The sequence below is a fragment of the Mus musculus genome, chromosome 14 (assembly GCF_000001635.26).
Source record: "Mus musculus strain C57BL/6J chromosome 14, GRCm38.p6 C57BL/6J".
NCBI classification, from domain to species: domain Eukaryota; kingdom Metazoa; phylum Chordata; class Mammalia; order Rodentia; family Muridae; genus Mus; species Mus musculus.
Window position 1 is genome coordinate 40848138 of NC_000080.6, and position 27792 is coordinate 40875929.

The following is a 27792-nucleotide window of genomic DNA, read 5'->3' on the forward strand; positions in this document are numbered from 1 at the left end:
TTCACAAAATAGAAGTAGAAGGTACTCTACCCAACTCATTTTATGAAGCCACTATTACTCTGATACCTAAACCACAGAAAGATCCAACAAAGATAGAGAACTTCAGACCAATTTCTCTTATGAATATCGATGCAAAAATCCTCAATAAAATTCTCGCTAACCGAATCCAAGAACACATTAAAGCAATCATCCATCCTGACCAAGTAGGTTTTATTCCAGGGATGCAGGGATGGTTTAATATACGAAAATCCATCAATGTAATCCATTATATAAACAAACTCAAAGACAAAAACCACATGATCATCTCGTTAGATGCAGAAAAAGCATTTGACAAGATCCAACACCCATTCATGATAAAAGTTTTGGAAAGATCAGGAATTCGAGGCCCATACCTAAACATGATAAAAGCAATCTACAGCAAACCAGTAGCCAACATCAAAGTAAATGGAGAGAAGCTGGAAGCAATCCCACTAAAATCAGGGACTAGACAAGGCTGCCCACTTTCTCCCTACCTTTTCAACATAGTACTTGAAGTATTAGCCAGAGCAATTCGACAACAAAAGGAGATCAAGGGGATACAAATTGGAAAAGAGGAAGTCAAAATATCACTTTTTGCAGATGATATGATAGTATATATAAGTGACCCTAAAAATTCTACCAGAGAACTCCTAAACCTGATAAACAGCTTCGGTGAAGTAGCTGGATATAAAATAAACTCAAACAAGTCAATGGCCTTTCTCTATACAAAGAATAAACAGGCTGAGAAAGAAATTAGGGAAACAACACCCTTCTCAATAGTCACAAATAATATAAAATATCTTGGCGTGACTCTAACTAAGGAGGTGAAAGATCTGTATGATAAAAACTTCAAATCTCTGAAGAAAGAAATTAAAGAAGATCTCAGAAGATGGAAAGATCTCCCATGCTCATGGATTGGCAGGATCAACATTGTAAAAATGGCTATCTTGCCAAAAGCAATCTACAGATTCAATGCAATCCCCATCAAAATTCCAACTCAATTCTTCAACGAATTGGAAGGAGCAATTTGCAAATTTGTCTGGAATAACAAAAAACCTAGGATAGCAAAAAGTCTTCTCAAGGATAAAAGAACTTCTGGCGGAATCACCATGCCAGACCTAAAGCTTTACTACAGAGCAATTGTGATAAAAACTGCATGGTACTGGTATAGAGACAGACAAGTAGACCAATGGAATAGAATTGAAGATCCAGAAATGAACCCACACACCTATGGTCACTTGATCTTCGACAAGGGAGCTAAAACCATCCAGTGGAAGAAAGACAGCATTTTCAACAATTGGTGCTGGCACAACTGGTTGTTATCATGTAGAAGAATGCGAATCGATCCATACTTATCTCCTTGTACTAAGGTCAAATCTAAGTGGATCAAGGAACTTCACATAAAACCAGAGACACTGAAACTTATAGAGGAGAAAGTGGGGAAAAGCCTTGAAGATATGGGCACAGGGGAAAAATTCCTGAACAGAACAGCAATGGCTTGTGCTGTAAGATCGAGAATCGACAAATGGGACCTAATGAAACTCCAAAGTTTCTGCAAGGCAAAAGACACCGTCAATAAGACAAAAAGACCACCAACAGATTGGGAAAGGATCTTTACCTATCCTAAATCAGATAGGGGACTAATATCCAACATATATAAAGAACTCAAGAAGGTGGACTTCAGAAAATCAAATAACCCCATTAAAAAATGGGGCTCAGAACTGAACAAAGAATTCTCACCTGAGGAATACCGAATGGCAGAGAAGCACTTGAAAAAATGTTCAACATCCTTAATCATCAGGGAAATGCAAATCAAAACAACCCTGAGATTCCACCTCACACCAGTCAGAATGGCTAAGATCAAAAATTCAGGTGACAGCAGATGCTGGCGAGGATGTGGAGAAAGAGGAACACTCCTCCATTGTTGGTGGGAGTGCAGGCTTGTACAACCACTCTGGAAATCAGTCTGGCGGTTCCTCAGAAAACTGGACATAGTACTACCGGAAGATCCAGCAATACCTCTCCTGGGCATATATCCAGAAGATGCCCCAACAGGTAAGAAGGACACATGCTCCACTATGTTCATAGCAGCCTTATTTATAATAGCCAGAAGCTGGAAAGAACCTAGATGCCCCTCAACAGAGGAATGGATACAGAAAATGTGGTACATCTACACAATGGAGTACTACTCAGCTATTAAAAAGAATGAATTTATGAAATTCCTAGCCAAATGGATGGACCTGGAGGGCATCATCCTGAGTGAGGTAACACATTCACAAAGAAACTCACACAATATGTATTCACTGATAAGTGGATATTAGCCCCAAACCTAGGATACCCAAGATATAAGATATAATTTGCTAAACACATGAAACTCAAGAAGAATGAAGACTGAAGTGTGGACACTATGCCCCTCCTTAGATTTGAGAACAAAACACCCATGGAAGGAGTTACAGAGACAAAGTTTGGAGCTGAGATGAAAGGATGGACCATATAGAGACTGCCATATCCAGGGATCCACCCCATAATCAGCATCCAAACGCTGACACCATTGCATACACTAGCAAGATTTTATTGAAAGGACGCAGATGTAGCTGTCTCTTGTGAGACTATGCCGGGGCCCAGCAAACACAGAAGTGGATGCTCACAGTCAGCTAATGGATGGATCATAGGGCTCCCAATGGAGGAGCTAGAGAAAGTAGCCAAGGAGCTAAAGGGATCTGCAACCCTATAGGTGGAACAACATTATGAGCTAACCAGTACCCCGGAGCTCTTGACTCTAGCTGCATATATATCAAAAGATGGCCTAGTTGGCCATCACTGGAAAGAGAGGCCCATTGGACTTGCAAACTTTATATGCCCCAGTACAGGGGAATACCAGGGCCAAAAAGGGGGAGTGGGTGGGCAGGGGAGTGGGGGTGGGTGGATATGGGGGACTTTTGGTATAGCATTGGAAATGTAAATGAGTTAAATACCTAATAAAAAATGGAAAAAAAAAAAAGATAGTATGGAAAGATCAATTGCTTTCTAAAGAAAGGAGGTGAGGAGCCTATTCCAGGAAGAAACTCTGGGCTTCAGCGATCCAGTGGCTCATCTGCAGGTCTTTAGCAGCAAGAATTCTGTGAAGCCTGCTTACCCTGTGGGCAGAGGGTTAGACAGAGTCAGGAAATCTAGGACTGACTTCGCCATCATTACACAGTGCAGTATTGGATGCCTCTGCCATACAAAGACAAACCACTGCATGGAGTTTACAGTCCCTAAGAGACAATGTAGAGGGAAAGACAGATAATGGGTTTTGCTCCTGAACCCCTGCCTGGTATAGAACAATATTAGTTTTGAGTTTTCTTTCCCTGAACAATAGAGATGGTGCCACCCTTAGTCCAAGGGTGCTACACTGCTGGGCTGTCCAAGAGTGGCATCCCTTCCACTCAGCTCTCTGACACTGAAGAAACATGGCAATGTCTGCTTTCCCTCTTGGTCACAGAGATGTAGAGGAAAAACTGTGGCTATGTCCAAGGAATAACAAGGTATCAGTAATTTTCCCCTTGAGACCAACTAGCTGATAAGAGGCCTCTTCACTGAGTTTGAGGATACAGTTCATCCTGGTGGGAAAGGATGGTGGTGGGAAACTGAGGCAACTGTTCACCTTGCATCTCAAGTCCAAAGGCAGAGAAATGGCTGCTCTTCTGCTGGCTTTCTCTTTTTTTTTTTCCCCCTTATCACTCAGTCAGGTACAGTGAGTCACCGTGACTCTCCCCTCTCAGTTAATCTTCTCCAGACACACTCTCATAGATCAAGGTGAGATGAGCCTTACAGTGGCCTAGAGCTTTGTTAATCTAGTGAAGCTTGCCCCACTGGAATCAAGCATCACAGTTACACACACACACATACACACACACACACACACACACACACACACACACACACAGAGAGAGAGAGAGAGAGAGAGAGAGAGAGAGAGAGAGAGAGAGAGAGAGAGAGAGAATACCAAAAGCCCTTCTTTTCTCCTGCCTTTCAACTTCTAGTTCACACTCTTCTCTGCTCCAGATCCCATCCAGTCCAGCACCATTCTCAAAAGCGCCTCCAGGCCCAGCCTGCCACATGCATCTAACACTTTAGAACGGCCAATGTTCAACCAAGAACCCAGACCCACTTCTTTTGAAGAGGGAGGGGGATAGAGCCAACATCATGGGAATTCTGTGCCAGGCTTTGTGAAGTTTTCTCAGGCAGCTCTCTCAGTAACCCAGCAAGGAGTGAGATGATCGCACGTAGGAGGTTTATTTGGAGCTATAACCAAAATCGCAAAGTCGGAGCACCCAGAGTGACCAAAACTCCTACTCAAGATGGCCAAACCTCATTTACATTTTAACCTCATAGCAACAATGCTAATTTCTGGGTTCTATAAAAAAAAAAATCATTTACTGGATTCTCTCTAAATCTCTGACCAGCTAAATAGTCTCCAACTCTACAGCCCCACAAGTTCAGAGCTGAAAAGTCATTAAGCACACTGCCATGCCTGACCTACCCAGACAGTTTCAGAGGTCAGACCTCTAAGATTTGAGCTAAGTAACTAATCCCCATTTGAGTGATATTGAGCACTGTATTTCCACACACCCCCTCTTTTTTTCTTAGTTGGAGAGTTTAATTTGACTGTTTTATCAAAACTGCTGCTCCTGATAGATTAATGGCCCACTATATCTTTCAGATTAAGTTAATTGAGTGCAGAATGGATTTGCTAGATTTGAGTGACATGCTCTGAGTTTAGCTCATCATTCTTTAAGAAAGAATAATATGATTACCTCTGATTGGGGAGCCTGAATTATCATGTATTACAAGTTTTTCGGAGGTGTTTCCATTTTCAGCAGGCACGCAGCATATTGAGCTACAATCAGGCAGCTCTCAGAGGACAAAATTTCCAGTCACCAACAGCTAAAACAACAGCTCATGAGCTCTGCAGAAGCACTCCAGCCTTAGGTCTTCTCTCTTCATGCAGCAGAAGTACTCCAGAGTGTTTGTTTGAAGTCACTCTGGTAAGTGGCCGAGCTATCCAGCCAGTGTTTCCTGTAGTGACCTCATTGGCTTCATCTTGTGAATCTCGCTTTTTTTTTTTTTTCTTTTTTAACATTGGTGTTGTCTTTTCTCATCCTTCCACTTTCCTTTTCCTCCATTGTGAATTTATATGAATGGCTTCCCGTCTAGCTTTCCCCATCTTATCTTTGCAGCCTCATTTTTCATCATGGCCCTTAAAGAACCCCAGGATGCAGCTACATCTTGTCTTGTGCATGCACTGTCTGCTTCAGTTACAACTACAAATTCGTCCAGAAACCAAGCATCTCAGAGCTGATTTTATGAAGGAGAGAGGCATAGACAGAGATACAGAGACAGGCAGAGAGATACAAAAACAGACAGACAAATACAGAGGCAGACAGATGCAGAGACAGACAGACAGAAAGTGAAACAGAGAGACTGAGAGAGGGCGAATACAACGGGTGTCAAGAGCAAAGATGAATTAAGAACATATGAGGATGGGAATGAAGAGAAGGATCAGAGGTCAACAGCACATACTGTTCTTCCAGGGGACTGGAATTTGGTTCCAAGAACATATCAAATAAATCACAACCACCTGTAACTTCAGCTCCAGGGGATCCACCAACTTCTGCAGACACCTGAATCATGTGCATACACACACACACACACACACACACACACACACACACATGCACACATGCACACACTGGAAAAACAATAAATATTTTTGAAAAGGACCTCTAGACATCCTCTCCTGCAGGCGGTGTGAACAGTAGCAAATGTTCAGAATGGGCTTTCTTAAAATAGTAGAAGTTAACCAAAGGCTTGCAAAAATACAGGAAGCATTTATTCAAAAAGCAAGGGTTCAACCCAAATAAGGAGTTTAAATTTCCACCAAGAACCCCCAAAACTAGATGTCCTCACTGGTGAATTCTACCAAATACTTAAGCAAGAACTCCAATTCTTCAAGCCCTTCCCAAATATGGAAAAATAAAACACTTCCCACCACTTCTCATTCACTGACACCCAGATTACCTTAAAACCCAACCTAGACTTCCAACAACAGAAGAAAGCACAGGCCAATCTCCATTATGAATATTAATATAAAAATCTTCAACAAAATGTTCATATACCAGGGCTGGAAAGTTGGTTCAGTTGGTAAAGTACCTGCTCGGGAACCATGGCGACCAAAGTTTGGATTCTGCATCTATGCTAAAGCTAGGACTCACAACATGCACCTGTAACCTCAGACTGGGAGATGGGCAGCAAGTGGAGACAGGCAGGATCCTATAGCACACTGGCCAGCTCAAACTAGCCAATCAGTGACTCTCCAAGTAACCTAGAAGAATAGAGGAAGACATCTACCACCAGACATCTACATTTCCCTTCTATATGTGTGTGCATACATACATATGTGTGTGTGTGTGTGTGTGTGTGTATAACCACACTAAACCTGGTAACAACTATTTTGAGAGATTACACACTATAAATGAGAGTTATCCCAGGATCACAAGACTGACCTCAATCCATAACTCAAACATGGCATGTACCATATTAGTAAAGAGCAAAAACACACAACTATCACCACAGATGCAGAAAACCCTAATATTCCCAACAAACAATGAGAGGAAGGAGCCTTCTCAACCTGGGGAGGGTTATATGTGAAAACCCCACAGTGCCACACTTGCCCATAGAGGAAGCATGGGCTCCCCCCCCCCACCCCCACAACCAAAGAGAAGAAGGCCTGGGTTTGCTCCTTACTCCTATTCAGTACTGCAGGTTCCAACCAGAACAATTTCACAACATGGGGTGGATCAAATCAAAACAAACAAAAAACCAACAAGTCAGAAAAATGCCAAAAAGAAACAAAAAGACCAGGAAATACAAAATACCATGTCTTGGTGTGTGTGTGCCTGTTGGCCTACTATTCCTGTGCATCGGGCCTGCCCTGGAGAGTGGTTGACATACCCACTGAGACGCCATCGTAGAAAATTGATTTTCCCTTTGCTAGTGAGTATCAATTCCTAATAGTTTCTTAGTTAGGACTGCTACCCAATTATCCACTTCCCTCTCTGAATTCTGGGACCCAGTCTGGCTTTAAACTGCATGTTTCATGGACACTGGAAGGTCTGGGAAAAGATGGGGGAGAGGAGAAACATGATCAAAATATAGTGGTGGGAAAATTTTTAAATTAAAATATCATTAAACAAAATAATCGAGAGGACTTAAAAAAAAGGAAGAGAAGAAAAAATATTCATTCTGGAATGAAAGAGGTAAAACTTTCTCTTTTTAAATATAAAGTCATCTTATGTATAGAAAACTTCCAAAAATCTATAGTTAATCTATATAAGCCAACAAGTGAATTAAGGGGTCTGCATATTATGCCTATATAATCTAGATATATTCCATATATTCCATTTACTTTATAGGAATAGTAAATTTATGCCCAAAACAGGGGCATAACTATAAAATATTGAAGGAGATTAAATAAGATGTAAAACAAAATGCTATCTTGTCAAATTCAAGGATCAGAAGATTAAATTTCTTTGAAGTCTTAAAGATTGAACCCAGGGCCACACATTTGCCAAGCAAGTATTTCACTACTGAGCTATGACCCTACCTTTTAGGGTTTTTATGATTTATCCTGATTATTTTAATTACAAGTATGCATGTGCCTGTGTGTGCATATTTATCACTTGACACAGATGCTGGGAACCAAACTGAGGTCCTATAAAAGAGTAGGAAGTATTCTTAATAATAGCCATTTTTCTAGCCCCACCCTAGTAGCCAGCCCTTTATTTTTTAAACAGAGGTTCACTATGCAAGCTGAGCCTGTCATTGAACTTGCTGTGTAGGCCAGGCTAGCTTTGAACTTCCTCTGGGGTTTCAGGCAGTATCCCATAGTACCTGACCCTAAGGATAGTATTGTGAATATGGCAACACTGCCCAAATTGACATACAAATGCAATGCAGTTACTATCAAAATCCCAGCTGCTCTCATTTCAGAAGTAGATCAGCTGATCCTAAAATCTGTATGGAAATAACAGCATCCTAGAATAATTAAAATAATCCAGTAAAGAAGAACAGCAATGGAGGTCTTATAATGCCCAGTTTCAAAGCTGACTGCCAGGCTCCCATCATTTTAAGACTGCTGCTGACATAAGAAGAGATAAATAAGACAGCAGAACAGAGCTGAGCAGTCAGGAACATACATGGTTTGGGTAACCATTTCTACGGGAATGTCAAGGGCTTTGAAAAAATAGCCCTTCCAACAAATGGTACTTTGACAACTAAGTCAATCAGGAATGTCGTTTTACACAAAAATTAACTTAAAACATAGCAGAGGCCTAAACATAAGAGCTAAAACTGTAAATCTCTTAAAATAGAGAGGGATGTCAGTCACTGTCCTGGGAGTGAACAACTGGCGTCTTAGATGTTTCCAAAAAATCACAAGTGATGAATGAGAATAAAAAAGAAAGAAAAGAAAACAGGACTTGCCTCAACCAGGGGCCATGCCTAGCCTCTGGATATGGTCAGGTTGAGGGGTAGGGTCACCCATCCATCTCAGAAATTTTAACCCAGAATTGCTCCTGTCTAAAGGAAATGCAGGGACAAAGAGTAGAGCAGAGACTACAGGAAAGGCCATCCGGAGACTGCCCTACCATATGCAGACAACAAACCCAGTCACTATTGTGGGTGCCAAGAAGTGCTTCCTGACAGGAGCCTCATATAGCTGTCTCCTGAGAGGCTTTGCCAGATCCTGACCAATACAGAAGTAGATGCTGGCAGCCAACCATTTGGCTAAGCACAGGAACTCCAATGGAGGAGTTAGGGGAAGGACTGAAGGAGCTGAAGAGGTTTGCAACTCCATAGGAAGAACAACATTATCAACCAACCAGACCCCCGAGAGCTCCCAAGGACTAAACCACCAACCAAAGAATACACATGGAGGGACCCATGGCTTCATCTGCTATGTAGCAGAGGATGGCCTTATCTAGCAACAATGGGAGGGGAGGCCCTTGGTCTTGTGAAGGCTCGATGACCCAGCTTAGGGGAATGCTAGGGTGTTGAGGCAGGAGTGGATGGGTGGTAGGGGAGCACCCTTATAGAAGCAGGGGGTGAGCAGATGGGATAGGGGGTTTGTGGAGGGGAAATCAGCAAGGGGGATAACAATTGAAATATAAATAAATAAAATAACCAATAAAATTTAAGAAAAGAAAAAGAGGAAACAGGACTTCTCTATTGCAACTTGATATGCCAAGGTGGGTTGATATCCATGAAGGCCTTCCCTTCTCTGAGGGGAAAAGGAGGGAGGAATGGGGAAAAGGGTAAGAGAGGGAAGGACTGGGTGAAGAGGAGGGAGGACAAGCTGCAATGGAGACGTAAAATAAATAATGAATGAAAAATAAAAAGGGATTCCCTCATAATCCGTAAGTTTATATTTCAAAGGACTCCACCAAGAAAGCAGAAGTGGGCTGGAGATGTAGCTCAGAGGTTAAAATCTCACTGGCTATTTCTTCAGTTCCCAGCCCCCATGTTCAATGCAAAGGTAGAGGTGAGGGGTTGCACTGAAAGTGAGACCTCAGACAGCGCTGGTGGGAATAAGAATGGTACAGTCACCTTGGAAAACAGTGTGGCAGCTCAGCAAGATGCAAGACTTGGTCTCCATACGATGCAGAAATTTTACTCCTAGCTGTATATCCCAGAGAGTTACAGAGACAAAGTTTGGAGCTGTGACGAAAGGATGGACCATCTAGAGACTGTCATATCCAGGGATCCATCCCATAATCAGCTTCCAAACGCTGACACCATTGCATACACTAGCAAGATTTTGCTGAAAGGACCCAGATATAGCTGTCTCTTGTGAGACTATGCCAGGGCCTAGCAAACACAGAAGTGGATGTCACAGTCAGCTATTGAATGGATCACAGGGCTCCCAATGGAGGAGCTAGAGAAAGTAGCCAAGGAGCTAAAGGGATCTGCAACCCTATAGGTGGAACAACATTATGAACTAACCAGTACCCCGGAGCTCTTGACTCTAGCTGCATATGTATCGAAAGATGGCCTAGTCGGCCATCAGTGGGGAATGCCAGGGTCAAAAAGTGGAAGTGGGTGGGTAGGGGAGTGGGGGAGAGTGTATGGGGGACTTTTGGGATAGCATTGGAAATGTAAATGAGGAAAATACCTAATAAAAAATATTAATATATACACACACACACACACATATATATATATTGAAAAAACATGTGCATTTGTTACAACAGTCAGAACAGCCCCAACATAGAAACAACCCAGTGCTTATTGTCCTTTAAATGACAAAAATATGATATAAGCATGGACTAGATTATTACACAGAAGTTAAAGGAGATGAGGTAATGATAGATGCTAACATGTGAATAGATGGACCTTCACCCCTGCTAAGTTAAAGAAGTCAGACATAGCTCTGGCTCTTCTCTTGCTCTCTTTTCTTCCCTCTTTGTCCCTTCTCTCCCCATTCCCATCCCTCCTCCATGCTCATAGCCAGCCTCTATTCTAGTCTTCTCTCTCTCTCTCTCTCTCTCTCTCTCTCTCCTCTCTCTCTCTCTCTCTCTCTCTCCCTCCCTCCCTCCCTCCCTCCCTTCCTCCCTCCCTCCCTCCCTTTCCCCCCTCTCTCCTCCCCCCACTTTTCTCTGTCTCTCCTCAACTCCCCTCCCCAAACCCTAAATAAACTCTATTCCATACTATACCCATCATGTGGCTGGTACCTTAGGGGGAAAGGATGATTAGCATGGGCCCACAGAGGCACCACCCTCTCCAAGTCCCTCACCCAACTCCCACCATGTACCACCCACCCCCCACCACCCCACCACCCACCACCCCTATCCACCCTCACCTACCCCCACCTATCACCCCCACCTGCCACTGCAACCCCACCCCACATCATAACTAGCCTCTACCAAACATAGTCTTGGCTTCCTTTTCTTTTTTATAAAACAAAACAAAGAATGTTTACTCTTGTGTTTACTGATACTTTGACCTTTGAGCCCTTGTTGATCCTAGAGGGCTGTCCCTCCCTCCCAGGCTCAGCCAATGACTAGAGTTAGTAAAAGGCCTGCCTTTCTTAAGAAAACGATCTAAACAAAAGTCACAGTGTGACCCTGAATTTTGTGTTACTCCTTGGTACCTATGTTCTGTAAGTAAAGACATCTTAAGAGTCATATCTGCCCACCAGGACTTCCAACCTTGTGCCTGACACATTCTCCCTCAAAGCCCCGAGTCCATATATCCATCTGCTCTGGTTGGAATTACCTCCAAGACAAGGCTCTAAATGTCCATTTCTGAAATCACCAGAGTACAGCTGTGATGGTTTAAATGAGAATGGCCCTCATAGGCTCATGTGTTTGAACATTTGGTTCCCAGCTAGTGGAACTATTTGGGAAGGGCTGGGAGGTATGGTCTTGTTGGAGGAGAGGTGTCACTGGGGGTACGATTTAAGAAATCCACTCCACCTAATACAGAGGTCTCCTGAGAGGCTTTGCCAGATCCTGACCAATACAGAGGCAGATGCTTGCAGCCAACCATCAGACTGAGCACAGGGACCCCAGTGGGGAAGTTAGGAGAAGAACTGAAGGAGATAAAGGGGCCTTGTTGGTCATCAATGGGAGGAGAGGCCCTTGGTCCTGTGAAGGCTTGATGCCCCAGTGTAGAGGAATGCAAGGGCAGGGAGGCGGGAGTGTGTGGGTGGTAGGGGAGCACCCTGATAGAAGCCAGGTAAGGGGGGATGGGATAGGGGGCTTTCAAAGGGGAAACCTGGAAAGGGGATAACATTTGAAATGTAAACAAATAAAATATCCAATTTAAAAAAAGAAAAAAGAAAGAAATTCGCTCCAGGCCCAGTGTCCGTATGTCTTTTTCTCTGTCTCTCTGTCTTTGTCTCTCAGTCTCTGTCTCCCTATCTCTCTGACTCTGTCCTTCTCTGACCCTGTCTGTCTATATTTGTGTCCTTCCTCCCTTCTGCCTGCTTCCTAAAGATCACAAAGCTCTCAGCTACCGCTTTATCATCACGCCTGTCTGCTTCCAGTCATGACAGTCATGGGCTAACCCTCTAAAACTCTAGTGCTTTCTTTTATAAGAGTTGCCTTGGTCATGGTGTCTCTTCATGGCAACAGAACACTAATTCAGACAACAGGATAGAGTCAGGAAATTATTGGCAACTCAGTAAATGTTTCATTCTTTAATGCAAGACATCTCCAGGGCAGGCACATAGACTCCTGAGCGTGAAGTCCTTATCCCAGCAGGGTCATGCACACAGGTCTAGCCTTGTGTGGTAAGGAAGGAGGCTGAAATGATGGCAGATCACATTCACAGTGGGAGGAACTGGTGGGGAAAGTAGGGCAGGCCTCCAGGGCCTGGGTACAGCTCAACTCACGCTGTTCTTCCCATTCACGCTCCTCATTCTCACTGGCTTGGCTGTGCAGCTGGGCCTGCTTCAGAGTCCAGTAGAGTTCCTTTGCCCTCTGCTCCTCTTGGAGCCGAATCTGTTCTTCCCCTCGCCGCCTCTCTTCTTCCTCTTTCCTCTGAAATATTATTGAAACGGAATGGCATTAGAATGGGGAACCCGTCTGTGGGATTAGAACGGGAATTGCAGTGGGGGTCAAGCTGAGCTGCCTGGAATAAAGTGGCCAGCAGTGACTGACCGTTCCGCTCTTGATCACTACACAACTGAAATGTGATAGTCACACTGGGCAAGAATCAAATGGATCAGTATATTGATGCAAGGTTTATTTGCTGTTTTGCAGTACTGGGGATTGAACCTAAACTCTAGATCAGCAGTTCTCAACCTCAACCTTTAATACGATTCCTTATGTCATAGTGACCATCAACCATCAAATTAGTTCCATTGCTACCTCATGACCATAATTTTGTGTTGTTGTGACTTATAATGTAAATACTTGTGTTTTCCTATAGTCTTAGGTGACCCCTGTGAAAGGGTCATTTGACTACCAAAGGAGTCAAGACCTACAGGTTGAGAGCCAGCCCTCACTCTAGAACCTCGTGCTTGCAAGACACCTGCCCATCACTGTGACATCCTGCCCAGTAAGGTTTAAACTCTAAAGCTTTCTCCAAAGCTAAGAGGACTCAGCTGTCCTCAGACTTGCTTCCATTAGAGGCCAAGAAGCATACAGGTAAAGAGGGCTGAGCCTGGTCTTTCTGAAACCTGACCAAGTGGACACAGAGTGGTGACTGGATATAGTATTGTCAAGACCACAGGTCTTGCACCTCTACTTATCACTTCTGTTTCTCCATTTAATTGGCCTATTGAGAATGAGTGGCCAAGTCTAATTTGGTAGAGCTGCCAGGTTCAATGCTCTAGTCTTAATAATTCTGAAAATAGTAGTACTTAGTGAATTAAAGTGAACAAAATTGATATTGTGTGTGAATTGTTATTCAATATAGTATGGAAAGATGCAAACATGTATACTATGTTTCTGACATAGCTTGTTAATGATAATGAGTTGACCAGGGACTCCAGGATTCATTTGTGGAGTTAGCCTAGCTTGGAGCCTAGTGGCTGAGCCCCAGTTCCAAGCAGGTAGTCTGATAAGCAGACACATCTTGCTGGCCAATATAGTATTTTTTTTTTCCGCAAGTTTACAAGAGAATCAATCAGTTTCTGGGACAGAGCTAGCAAGCTAGGATTAGGTGACTCTAGTTGATAATAAAGACAACACACTGAAAAACAATTAATCACCTTCCCTGTACACCCTGGAAGCAACCCTCGCTATCTTCCCACTGCTCTAGGTTCAGACCTTTACTTAATAGCTTTCTTTCCTACCCTTCTCTCTCCATTCTGCCTGATGGCTCGGATTTTTCCTTTGTTACTTCCCATTTCTTTCTGTCAGGATATTTTTTTCATCTCATCCACCCCCCCTCTTGTCCATGTGGTTTATACATTTTTCTAGCTTTCAGTACTATTTTAATGAAGAGAAAAAGAAAAGAGAAAAGGCAATGTAGCTGTAAATTCTTAATTCTGTATTTTAAAAATGATATTTTTGGAACTGGAGAAATGGCTCAGCAGCTAAGAGAACTAGCTGCTCTTCCAGAGGACTGGGGTTTAATTCCCAGCACCCACATGGCAGCTCACAAAAGTCTTGAACTCCAGCTCCAAAGGATCAGATGCCCTCTCCTGGCTTCTATGGACACTATATGCACATGGTACACAGACACACATGCAGGCAAAACACCCATACACATAAAATAAAAACTAAAATGAAAAGAAAAAAAAAAACAGTGACATTTTGTTGCTACTGTTGCTCTCAAATGGTTGAGGACTTTTCTTCAACTCAACGATCAACTTGTGTTTCTAAAAATATCAAGAGTCATTCTCTAAGAATTAGAGACTACAAACTAAAGAAGCTATGTGGCTTTGTTTTTTTATTATTATTAGATATTTTCATGATATACATTTCAAATGCCATCCCGAAAGTTCCCTATACCCTCCCTCCGCCCTGCTCCCCTACCCACCCATTCCCACCTCTTGTCCCTGGCATTCCCCTGTACTAGGGCATATAAAGTTTGCAATACCAAGAGGCCTCTCTTCCCAGTGATGGCCGACTAGGCCATCTTCTGCTACATATGCAGCTAGAGATATGAACTCTGGGGTTACTGGTTAGTTCATAATGTTGTTCCACCTATAGGGTTGCAGACCCCTTCAGCTCCTTGGGTGCTTTCTCTAGCTTCTCCATTTGGGACCCTGTGTTCCATCTTATAGATGACTGTGAGCATCCTCTTCTATATTTGCCAGGCACTGGCATAGCCTCATACGAGACAGCTAAAACAGGGTCCCTTCAGCAAAATCTTTCTGGCATATGCAATAGTGTCTGGGTTTGGTGGCTGATTATGGGATGGATCCCCACTATGTGGCTTTATTAAATCATTACTAAGTTCTTTTGAGCACCTATAACACTCTCAGGTCTACTGTGGTGAAGTGTGAAAAATAAAGTCCTCACTCACTCACTCACTCACTCACTCACTCACTCACTCAGAGCTTGCCCCCTGGTGGTGAGAACACTACACAAACAAGTTAAAGTCCAAAAAAATTGCACAAAAGAATGACCAGTGTGAATAACAGTGTCTGCCACAGGCTATGTGACCCATGGTATGAAGATCTCTCACAGGAAATGGCACACAATCTGACACCCAAGTTACAAGCAAAACACCACCAAGTGAATACAGGAGAAGAAATTTTCAGACAACAGAGCCACGTATGCGAAAACCCATGTGTCACAATAAACACCAGCCTATTTGTGTACAAAGTTACTCACTGTGGCTAGAGTGGAAAAGTCAGAATTCTAAGGTGTTTGTGTTTGAGACGCCTTCTGAAAAGAAGTGAGTAGTAACATGCTGAGAGTAAGGGAGCATGGGGCTTAAGGGCAAAGCTCATGTATGCATATTAACGAGGGGGGTGTGTGTAATCCAAATTCCAATGGATGGGACCTAGTGGTGTGACTGAAAGACAGCAGATTAAGAAGACTAATAAAGAAAGCCAAGGTTAAGATTATAACCTAGAAGGGAGAATGACTGAACAACCAGGAAGAGGGAGCATTTAAGGCAGAGAGCAGTGAGCTGAAATGAAGCCTACTGAGACATGACAAAGATAAGAAAGCTCCCAGGGACAACTGGGTGTAGTCGTTGGAAGTGACTAGAGATTGTGACAAGAGCAGCCTTCACAGAACAGAGGGATAGTTATCTAGACACCACAGAGAGAAAGAAGAGATGACCACACACAGCCCATCAGGACATCCAAGATGAGAGAAATGTGGGCTTGAGGTAGAGACGGGATGGCTTCTCAGCTCTTCGGCTCAGATCCCTCAAAGATAGACATGGGAAGGATAGGTTAGATATGTGGCTTTGACATGGGGAATTTTAAAGCAGTTCCCGACTGATGTAAAATCCAAAGCCATGTCTCTAATTCTAATGCATCGTAAGCTGTTTTAACTGATGCTGGCACAGCCCTTCATATTTTACCTACTATATTTTGTTTTCTTCCTCCAGGGCTCCCTAATCTCTGACCATGGCCACTGTGTCACTCAGAACACTAGACACTAGCCGAAGCATCTTTCCGCAGACACTTCAATTCTTATGACCCACCCACAGGGGCCTTCCAGGAAGTCAGTTGACTCCTGTCAAAGCCAAAAGTCTCATATATAAACTGTATTAATTCGCCATTACAAAGCACACTGGCTGTATGTCTTAAACAAGAGAGTGCTTCCTCGCAGTTTTAGAGGTGACCTGTGCTAACACAGGTCAGCAGGGGTGATTCATTCTGAAGCTTCTCCTTGCCCTGAAAGTGGCCATCTTCCCACTGCTTCACACTGTGTCTGATTTGTCCTCCTTAGAAGGACACTAGCCATATTGTATTCAGGACCAACCAACACTAAAGATTGCTTGTAAGGACCTTGCCTTCGAATACAGTTATGTGCTAAAGTACTGGGAATTTCAGACTTCAACACAGATTTAAAAAAAAAAAAAAAGTGTGGGAAGCAGGAGTAGGGTGGAGGTGTCAAGAGGGTGGGCAGTGACAACTGAGTTGGGTCAAATGGCCGGGACTGGTGTGTGATAAATAAGCTGATTTCTCCACTTCAAATTACAAGGTAGAGTTTCTCCACCATCCAGCTGTGAGTAACAGGAGTCAGGATGTTAAACAACAGTGGCATTGTTCAGCGGTTTCTCCTCTTGAGAGTGGGACACCGCCCAGGGAGCCAATGGTCTGCAACAACCTCGCCTCTCAAAGGGAAACAACTGGTCATTTACTGTGACAAAGGCAGATCTCTTCACAAAGATGTGGACAACAAAAGAAAACAGTCTGTAACTACAAATCCACTAAATTGCATTTTTCTCCTCAAGGACTCACGAAAATGGCTCAACTCTCACAGCAAAAATTACCTAAGCATTCTCATTGTCATGGCAAGCACCTGAACTGTTGGGCTGGTCTAAGATCACTGAAGCAGCCAAAGGCCAGCTCAACCAAGAAGCAGCTACACAAATACATTCCACCCAGGAAGGACACAGCCCTGTGCTGGCTGCTCAAGGCCCTTTGAGATTATTCCACCCCCCTTTCCTGGTAATTCATCAGTAGCAGCACGCTGCTGAGGCTTGGGTCTCCCTAATGCCAACTGAAGATGTCAAGAGATAAATGCTTTTTTTCTGGAAGGCATCAACATGTTGACTGTGTTCTTATTCCTAGCAATGCCACTGTGCCCTGTGAGATGCTAAATTCCACAACAGCAAAGCTGGAACCGTGTTGTCCCTTCCTCCCTCTCCAAGTCACAGGGCAGAGCCAGGCAGACAGTAGGTGTTCCCTACATACAAGTAGATTAATGAATAATAGAAAAGACAATAGGGATTATGATTATCTATGAGAGAGAGGAGGTGAGCCTGTTCCTGACAGCCTACCAAGTTTTTAAAGTTTTATTTATTTGTATTTTATGTATGTGGGTAGTTTTTTATATCTTTGCCTCACTTGGGTTCAATGCCTGAGGAAGCCAGAAGAGGGCATTGGATCCCCTGGAACTGGAGTTATAGATGGTTGTTAGACAGTGCATGGGTGCTAGAAATCAAACTCCAGTTCTCTGGAAGAGCAGACAATGTTATTGGGGGGGGGGGGAGAGGCAGGGATGTGACAGGGGTTCTCTATGTGTCCCTGGCTATTCTAGAACTCGTTCTGTAGACCAGGCTGGCCTCAGACTCAGAGATTAGCCTGCCTTGCACTGAGTACTAGGATTAAAGATATGGGCCACCCCAACCCACCTGCAGCCAGTGTTCTTAATCACGGAACCAAATCTCCAGCCACACAGAAAATTGTGTGAAGACACAATTTTCAAGAGAAAAAAAAATGAAATATGAAAAGTTTGACCACCATTTATGATCTTATTGGGAACAAGACTCTGATGTTTGGTGAGGATGCCATCCAGCCACTAAAAGAAACTCTATCCTAAAAGTACAGTGCCAGGGGAAGAAAAACAGAGTGGCCTCAAATCAGGAAAATGTGATCGGCAAGTAACTTGGAAGTTAAGATGTGAAGGGACCAGAGAAAGAGAGCTCTGTGAGCCTTCTTCTGTGATCTTGCATAGGAGAAGCATACAGGAGTGGCCTTACAAGGAAGAAGGAGGAGCAAGCTACAAAAAGTATCAGGCCCCAGTATCTCCTGTTTTCTAAAGAACCACTTTATATGCATGTACATTGCTTTCTAATGGCATCAGTAAGGATTGGTTTGGATTTTGTTTTGTTCCTATGGGCATTTCCCCCCTTATTTTTATTTTATGTGTATAGTTATTTTTGCCTACATGTACATCTGTGTCCCACACACGTGGCAGTATCCACAGAGGTCACAGGATCCCCAAGAACTGGAGTTACAAACTGTTGTAACCTCCATGTGGGTACTAGGGTCTCTGGAAGAACAGTCAGCCAGCGCTCTTAAACACTCAACCATCTCTTCAGCCCCTAAGAGAATGGCTTTTTACTCCATGAGGTCTTTCTTTGTTTTATTATTTGTTGCCAGGTACTAGGATTTTTTCTCCATTTTCTAAAGTAAATTTTCAGCCTTGTCTTTTCAACAACCTAGACAATTACAAGAAGCTGCCTACACCTGCAAAGCACAGCATCTCAAGCAAGCCTCGCCCCCCCCTCAACCACTAGCTTCTCAGATTCTCTCCTCTCAATCCACTCCAACTCTCTCTTCTTCAGAAGCAAAGCCGCTGCATAGCTGACACATTCCCCTCCAGGTTCATTCCTTCCAAGTCTGCACCTGTATCCAACTGCCACTGTAGGAAGTTGCTACTGGCCACCCCTCCCTTGGCCTGTGACAAAGTCCTTGCCCTTGCCCTTTCTTTTCATTCCAATTCCACATCCTGTTAATGATACCATCCACCACCATTCTTTTCTGCCAGAAAATCACAGCCTATCTCAACTTCACATCCTAACTATTGAAAAAAAAAATCAACTGACCTCTTTTCCTGAAGCTATAACTGGAATTATACTGTCACCAGCATCCTAAGATTAACCCAGCCATGCCCTTATATACTAAGGCTTCACTGTTGTACATACTTTTAAAAGTAGAGTTCCAAGACCCTCCAACCTATCCCTTTTGAGCAGATTGTGTTTTAGCATTTGCTATGTTTTTCTTGTTGAATCAGGGTATTTTCAGTTTGGGTTAAGGTAAAATATAGAGTAAACATCTTTCCTAGATGTACACGATACTTGGGTGTATTCTGCCTATGGCCCTTTTCAACGCAGCCTGCAAAAGAACCAACCTTCTACTTAAACCTCTTGTAGTGTTCATTTTGGGGAGCTGCTCAAAATAGTCCTATACCCTAGGCTACCCTGTTAAAAGCAAGGTCATGTGACTATGTGGAGGGTAGTAAAGAGGCCAGCACATACCAAATTCCTCTCGTTCTGCCAGGCCACCCCAGGGAATGAGCTCACCCAAGGGACTAACCTCAACTGATGCTATGTGGTACAGAATTGCTGTTGAGCGAAGCCCTGCCTGAATTATTAACTTACAGAATCCCAAGTGAATAAACTGGTGGTTGTGTTAAGACATTTGTTTTCTGGTAGGTTATTCTGCAGCAATAGAGAGCCCAAACGAGGGATTGATGTATCAGGTTAGAGACTGCCTTGGATTATTTTTATCGTATCTGTTGATGTTAAGATTCCAACATTCAGAGATTCTTGAAAATAGGAATGCAATAACCACTTTAATTTTTTTTTCCTTTCCTGGAAACTCAAGTACAAGTTGGATTTGGAGAAGTGATGAAAGAGGGGTAAATGCCTTTTTCTCAACATGCTATACCCAGAGGAGTTGAATAAGGCACAGCAAGCAGTACTTTCATGAGTCTGGTTTGAGCAAGGGTAGAGAGCAGAGAGGGCCAGAAGTTGTCTGCTGGTGGGAGAGATAAGCCCAAGATGGACGGATCCAGAATAAGCTCAAAGGAATAGGTTGGAGAGTAGACCAGGTTACCTAGAACCCATCTTCTATGTCTCACACTTCTGGAACTTCTTGAAGTGAAACCGTGCTAAATCAGGGTGCCTACTTGTATTAAAGTTTAAACATGCATAGTTAACATCTTCGGTTTTAAACTAAAGATAAAAACCAGAATCTTCTTTGAAAAAGACACCAGACACCTCTGTCTGAGTCCCTGGGGGGTCTATAGGCCTGGCCAAATGGCCTCACTGACACCACTGTGAGCCCTCCCAGCCAGAGCTCCTCACAGTATATCACCCTTTCATCCAAGAGGCTTTCAAGGAGGCCATCAACCAGAGAATCTCTACCAATAACATGACCCCTCTGTGATGGCCCTGTGCAGTGAACTCAAGGCCCGGCTCTTCCTTACCTCAATCCAATCCCCATGTATGGAGAGAAGACAAAATATAGTCTATAATGATCACTGCTGGAGATACAGAAAGGAAATACTTTGCTTCCCCAGTCAATTTAAAACTAAATCATATATAAACCTCGATAGTATAAACCTCTGTGCACACTTGGATTGGATAGGTGTAAAGTGGGGGTTTCAGGCACCAGATGTGTGACAGCTCCAAGGTATGGTTGAAGAGAAGGTTTTTATGATAGATAGGAGGTACAGTACAGCTAGAGGCAGAGCAAAAGACAGAACATGGACAGAAGAATGGACTGGACCATGAGAGGGTGGGGGACCAAGAGAGAGGGGCAAGAGAGCACAAAGCTGAAACGGCAGGGTTATATAGGAATAAGAAGCTGAGGGAAGAGAAGCCCATGAGCTGGAGAAGTTTAGGGTGGGACAGGGTGAGAAATTCTGAGAAGAGCCACAGGTACTGAGTGACCCTGGAGGCCAGCACACTTTGGTATACTAAGAGGCAGCACAGTTAGCCATTTATCCTGAGTTTCTTTTGGACCTAACAGATGCCTTATAGTTTGACTTTGAACTGAAATAGGTATAGTAACAATTGAAGGGCAGTGCCCTTACCCAAAGGAGGTGCATGCAAATGAGCTTAGAGCCTTATCAGGCTATCAGGGAAACTCTAACCTCCACTGTCTTTAAAAATTATGTCTTCTTGGAATATAGCCATATGCATATTGTAGACAGTGACTATTGTACTACAATGTAAACTGAATAGTGTGACATAGACAATATACCTCCTATAGCCTAAAAATATGACCTGGCAATGTTCAGAAAGTTCTTAGCTGACAGTTGGACTAGAGTGTCATCTACATGACCTTTGTAAAAATTGTTTAACAAATCAATGACAAAAAGATACACAAGTGGATATATAAATATGTTTCCTTGTATATATGCATGTACTCACATGTGTTTATGTGTATATGTGTGTGCATATGTATACAGACATGTACAAATGTATGTGTAAAGACATGCATATATGTGTGTATATATCCATATGTATGAATATGTATGAAAGAAACAGTAAATTTTGGCAAATATTATTAATAAATGTAAGTGAAAAGTATATAAATGTTTATTGTTTATTTTTTATTTTTTATTATATGTGTGTGTGTGTGTGTGTGTGTGTGTGTGTTTATACATACACACTGAGGTAACCTCATTCAAAACAGCAAAAAAGTATTCAGCCTATGCTTCAACTAAAAAGAAAGTGTAGATTACTCAAAAATTTTACCAGGATCCAGAAAAGCTCACAGGTTAAAGAAGTTACTGAGGCTGTTTGGATCAATGAAAGCATTCATTTTTACAAATTTGTAATTAAAGTTTTCTTACCTAAATATGTGTTTTAAAATATTTTTAAAGCTTTGATAATTAAACAATTAGTCTGGAGTGGGAATAATAAATCATAGAGAAAAAAAAATGAAGAGATCTGGGGGCAAGTCCAGTCAAGACAGCAGATAAATGGAAAGGAAGAGGCGCAACCAAATGCTGTAACACAGAGCTGGGAAATAAACGTCAGAGCACAATACTACACTCTCTCAAAATGAAGAAACATTGAACACAGAGAAGCAGAGGCGTGAAAATGTATAAAAGCAAATACAGTCAAGCTTCTAGGCTTAAAGCCCAGATAAGATTGGGGAACTTGACTCATGAATGTCTTGAGCTTCCATACATGTGAAAACACAATAACCAAAACTAAGAAGAGCAAGGACGGCTAAGGAAACTCTCTCCACATCCCCACGATGTAATTGCTGAGGAGGAACAGGCTTTAAAAGGCCAAAATACTATGAAGACACTGACAAGTGGAATTCAAAGCTGAACTCCTTCCAAACCTGTGCATGGACAGACTGGACCAAGCTCCAGTTTAGCTTCCAGCTCGGAAGACCCCTTCCCTGGCATGAATCCAAGCCAAATGTGCAATGTGGTCTAGCCTGCACCTGACCAGGCTGTATGTTCTTAGAGCACTCCCTAAGGAACTTACCTTTGTGATAACATCTTCTCCATCCCAGAAGCATGTGTCTCAAGGCCCCGAGAGTTGTTCTTTGCACTGTAACCACTAGAAGGGAGGACAGATCCCAGCTACTAAGGGAGGACAGATCCCCCACTTCACTGCTTGGCCAAAGGAATGCAGCATTTAGTTAGATGCTGACTCTGACTGGCTTCTCCTAGCTTCTTCCCTTCTCTAACTGCTGAGGGCAAGCTGTCCCCTGCAGTCTGGCAGTCCTCGCTCCCATAAATCACTGCTGCAAACACTGGGGAATTTCAGCTCCCTCTCCTACTTTCAATAGTTACCAAAAACAAACATGTTTTTTGTTTTAAGTTTTGCTTTTGGCAAACGTTGACTATGAAGCCCAGAGCTCTGTACATACTGTATTCTCAGCCTCAAATTCTGTTTTCTTTCCTTGAATAATGTCCAGCTATGTTTGATTTCAATAATACAATTTACAAAACAGTACAATATGGGAATTGATAATGATTTTTTCTGCTTATCTGTATTTTTTTGTTTTCTATTAAATAAATGTATTCCACCCATATTATTACAATAACAAAAAAAAAATGTTTTCAGGTGATTTAAGCTCCCTACCTGTTGTAGTTTCCGTTCTGTCGCTGTGATAAAATGCTCTGACAAAAGCAACTCGGGGAAAGGAGTTATTTTAGTTCATAACTGTAGGTTGCAGTCCATCATTGTTGTGAAGTCAAGGCAGCAGGAACTCAAAACAGCCATATCCAGTCAAGAGCAGAGAGAAAATAAATGTATGTGTGCTTGCACTCAGCTCACCCCCTCCTTTATATAGTCCAGGGTCCAAGTACAGCGAACTGCTGCCACTTTTTGGCTGAATCTTCATACATCAATTAATGTGATCAAGATAATGCTGCACAGACTGGTCCATGGACCAGTTAATTTAAGCAGCTCCTCATGAAGACTCCTTTCCCGGGTGATTCTAGAGTGTGTCAAGATGACAATTAAAGCTGACCATCACACTAGCAGAAAACCATGAAACTCATTTACCGATTCCAAGATCTTCTAGATTTAGCTAACACCACCAAATGATCAGCCATTCCTAGGCCAGAAAAACACTTAGGTCCTCTCCCCAAATGTTCATTAAAAATAAAAGTCCTCCCAGACATGCTGGCAAAGATCTTTAATCACAGGAAGTGAGAGGCAGAGGTAAATAACTTTCTAGGGAATTTAAGGTCAGCCAGAGATACATAGAAAGACCCTGATCAAAAAAAAAAAAAAAAAAGAAAGAAAGAAAGAAAGAAAGAAAGAAAGAAAGAAAGAAAGAAAGAAAGAAAGAAAGAAAGAAAAGAAGAGGTGAGGGTAGGGTAGGGTAGGGTAGGGTAGGAGAGGAGAGGAGAGGAGAGGAGAGGAGAGGAGAGGAGAGGAGAGGAGAGGAGAGGAGAGAAGAGAAGAGAAGAGAAGAGAAGAGAAGAGAAGAGAAGAGAAGAGAAGAGAAGAGAAGAGAAGAGAAAAAGAAAAAAGAAAAAAAAACTTTTTATTATTTTGCCAAAAACAAGGTGATTTCTCAGAGAAGTTTAGCAAGCATCTCAGAGTCACAAAATAGTCAGTAGTAGAGCTGGAAGTGAGTTCTAGCTGATCTGGTTGGAAGCTCGTTCCTGGGGCCCCATTTCACAGCATTCTCCATTTGGGGCAGAGAAGGGCCAATATTCTGTTCTTGACTCTGTACTCAACCCCTGTCATATGTGGCCTTGGCAATTCCCTTTACTCATGTGGCCCTCATTTCCCTCATCTATACAACAACAACAAAAAAAGATGGGCCTAAGGTGTGTCAAGTTCCTTCCTGCACAGGCACGCCAGATTTCTGTCTTGTAACACACCCAAGACAAACCAATGGCCAAGAACAGATTCAAATGAGAGGGTGGCCACACTGAGCTTGGAGGCAAGCGCAGGTGCCCCTCATACACACCCACCTTGAATTCCTCGTGTATACGTTCCTCCAAAATTTTAGCAGCCTTGCGGTCCTCCATCTCCACTTTCCACTTCTCTGCCAGAATCCGAGCTTTCTCATTGGCCAAGGCATCCCGGAACTTCTTGGTGATCTCTGCTTCCTTCTGTCTCCTTCCAAGAGAGCAGCAGCAGGGGTAAGTTTGGTGAAAAAACTAGAAGATGATGACTCTGTGTAACTTCAAATAAAAGCAACAAGCAGGCTTCCTTTGGTGCACAGAACAGCAAAGACAACGATAAACTGAACTCAACATGGTAAAGGAGGGGAGAGATGACACTCTTGTAGGGAATGGTCAAACAGCAGCACCATTCTGGAAGCCGAGAAGCAAGACACGAAAGTCCCGTTTCTTACTCAAGTAGAAGATGGTGTATATTGTAGATGCTCAGCAGAGGTTTATAAAAGAAATGATATGCAACTTAAATGTCTATCAAAAACACAAATGGGCTGTATTCCTGTGTAACAGAGCACTACATAAGAATCTTCAACAGCACAAGGATTTGAACTGATAGGATTTGGCAAGGTATAAATAAAGTCATTTTTGTCTCTTAAATAGTCCTCATGGTTAGCTTGGGTGATGGGTGGTGGGTGCTCTTCAACTCATTCTAGTCTTCAGCCTTCTTTACATGTTTTTACAATTTCACAACTAAAACACCATCATTCAAACTTGATGGTGGAAGATGCTGGAGGCACCGTTATATAGATTTCCAAGTTTGACAAGAAAGAAAAAATTAAGTTTTTGATAAAGTCTGACTCCAAACTTTCCTGAAGACTTAGCTGTTCTTCTACTGTTAAAATGTAAATAATGTGCAGAGAAACAACACATAGCCAAGATGAAGCCCCACGGGAAGACCATCCTGGAGGAAACTTTGCACAGTGGCTTGGGCTATGTATGGAAACAGTTAAGTTGGTAAAGGACTTGCCATTGTGAGCACAGGAAGTGAATTCAGATCCCTAGCGTCTTCATATAAATCTGGATGCAGTAACACATGCTTATAATCACAGCAGTAAGGAGACAGAAACAGGAGAATCCAGAAAACTCACTGACCACACAATCTAGCTGCACTGGTGAGCTACAGGTTCCATGGGAGACCCTGCCTCAAAAAATAGTGTGGAGAGCAACAAAAGAAGACATCTGACATTGACCTCTGGCTTTTACACACACATGTGCACATAAACAGGGGCACATGAGTACATGAACATGCCAAAACACACACACCATGCTGTCCATAACACCCAGGTGAATGCACACTTCATACATACAGGAAGGGGTGTTAGGTTTTAAGGTCATATCCCCAACAGGAAAAAACTGAGGTCCCAGATTAGCGGGCAGCTGGGTCTAACACTGGAACCCACAAGGTTTACTGATGGAAGACTCTGATGTCTTGGTCACTTGATCTTTACAGAACTCAACACAGCCAACCTCATCAGCACCTCATTTTTCCACTCATGGCTTAGATCTCCCCAAGACTCCAGGCTCAGGCCCTACCCAGCACCCTCCCAGCCAGCACCTCTCACCAGAGCTCTTCAGCCTCTTTCTGTGCTTGCAGCCGGGCCCTCTCTGCAATCAGTTCTTCAGATATCTCTTCGTAGGGCTTGTCTCCAGGGCCTTCGCCCATGACCCACACCCAGACCTCACCATCTGCTCCCAGAAGCCACTGGAGATGCTTGTTGCTCGCTGCCTCACAGTGGGAGGAGGAAGAGAGAGAAAAGAAGAAACACATAGTTTCCAGTTAAAGAGCAAGCAAGCCAACCTGGTGCTAGCGCATGTTCTATAGTTATCACACAACTCAATAGAGCAACAGTGGCCTGAATACAGGTTCAAGAAGTTCCCTTACATCATTCCCTCTAGGCAGCAACACACAGCGAAGCCAGCACACGAGGCTGGAGTCAGAGGTGAGCTTTCATGAGGTCCAGACCAACAAAAATATCAAGGGACAGCATGATATTCTCTGTAGAAAACTATGTGTGCTATTCCTGGATTGAGACAGTTGGGTGCCAGTGAGCCTTCTCTGGCCTCTTGTTTTCCTATCCACTGACTAAAAAGAAGGAATCAGAAATGGTAGAGTGGCAAGACAAAGCAGCCTAGAGCCTGGTGTCTCTGTGATATACATCATGCTGTAATTTGGGCAAGAAATGAACCTTTGCTAGATATAGCCACTGAAAGCCAATAACAGCAGGCTCCACTGACTAGACCAGCAGTGTTCCATGGTGACAGGCTTGCCACAGCAATAGAAACCCTGCATCTTTCTTTAGCAGCTGGGTAAGTGATATCTAGCAGGCCAAACAGCTGGAGGTCCAGGCATGCAGGAACAAAACAGCTGGTAGAAATGACACAGGCTCATTAGAACTTAAAAAGCAGACCCTGTGTTTTCTGAATTAGGAATTTGGAAATGAAACATTAACAACATATTTTAGATGCATTTGACACACTGTTAAGAGAAAAAGAAACCAATGAAATTCAAGAAGGAATCAAGTGTTTTGCAGGGGGACGTGAAAGAGGAAAAGTAGAATACAGAAATATGGGATTAGAAATAAATTAGGTTCCAAATTGTAAGAGATGAATTTGGTATGGTGGTGAATGCCTGTGATCCCAGCACTCTGTAGGTGGAGGCAGGAGGATCATGAATTCCAGGCTAACTGAGGCAATGTAGTCTGTCTCTCTCTCTCTCTCTCTCTCTCTCTCTCTCTCTCTCTCTCTCTCTCTCTCACACACACACACACACACACACACACACACACACACACAACACATGCAAAAGGTGAAATTGTGAAGAGTTTTTTCCTGTCTCCTTGAATGGGATTCCTTAGAACCCAGTGGCTGTGAGCATGCGCTCTCTACTATCCACCACAGCTGTCTTAGTCAGGGTTTCTATTCCTGCACAAACATCATGACCAAGAAGCAAATTGGGGAGGAAAGGGTTTATTAGGCTTACACTTCCATACTGCTGTTCATTACCAAGGAAGTCAGGTCTGGAACTTAAGCAGGTCAGGAAGCAGGAGCTGATGCAGAGGCCATGGAGGGATGTTCCTTACTAGCTTGCCTCACCTGGCTTGCTCAGCCTGCTCTCTTAAAGAACCAAGACTCCCAGCCCAGAGATGGCACCACCCACAAGGGGCCTTTCCCCCTTGATCACTAATTGAAGAAATGCCCCAGAGCTGGATCTCATGGAGGCATTTCCTCAACTGCAGCTCCTTTCTCTGTGATAACTCCAGCTGTGTCAAGTTGACACAAAACTAGCCAGTACAACAGCAGATGGTGCTCAATAAACTCTCAGCCTCCAGGACCTTGTGTGTGCCTATGGCAGTGTTTCCCAGAGGCTGTCCCAGCATGACAAGCTCACAACTGAGATGTCTGACTTCTTGCC

At 43.2% G+C, this 27792-nt stretch overlaps 1 protein-coding gene across 9 annotated transcripts in view; it reads right to left on the bottom strand.

Moving 5' to 3' along the window:
- The window catches only part of Sh2d4b (SH2 domain containing 4B), a 90817-nt gene that overhangs the window by 36617 nt on the left and 26408 nt on the right, over nucleotides 1-27792 (bottom strand). For 5 of the 9 annotated variants that reach the window (XR_383190.3, XM_006519136.2, XM_006519137.3 and 2 more), the window contains 3 exons: nucleotides 25943-26102; nucleotides 24393-24540; nucleotides 12455-12602 (listed from right to left, as the gene is read on the bottom strand). Coding sequence is in view for 7 of the 9 variants with exons in the window: in XM_006519136.2 (XP_006519199.1) it covers nucleotides 12455-12602; nucleotides 24393-24540; nucleotides 25943-26102 (456 nt within the window). In the remaining 2 variants the exon portion in view is untranslated. Of the gene's footprint in view, nucleotides 1-12246; nucleotides 12603-23043; nucleotides 23117-24392; nucleotides 24541-25942; nucleotides 26103-26262; nucleotides 27343-27792 lie in introns of those variants that run through there. The other 4 variants (NM_001368701.1, NM_001368700.1, XM_006519139.3 and 1 more) reach the window with 3 other exon arrangements.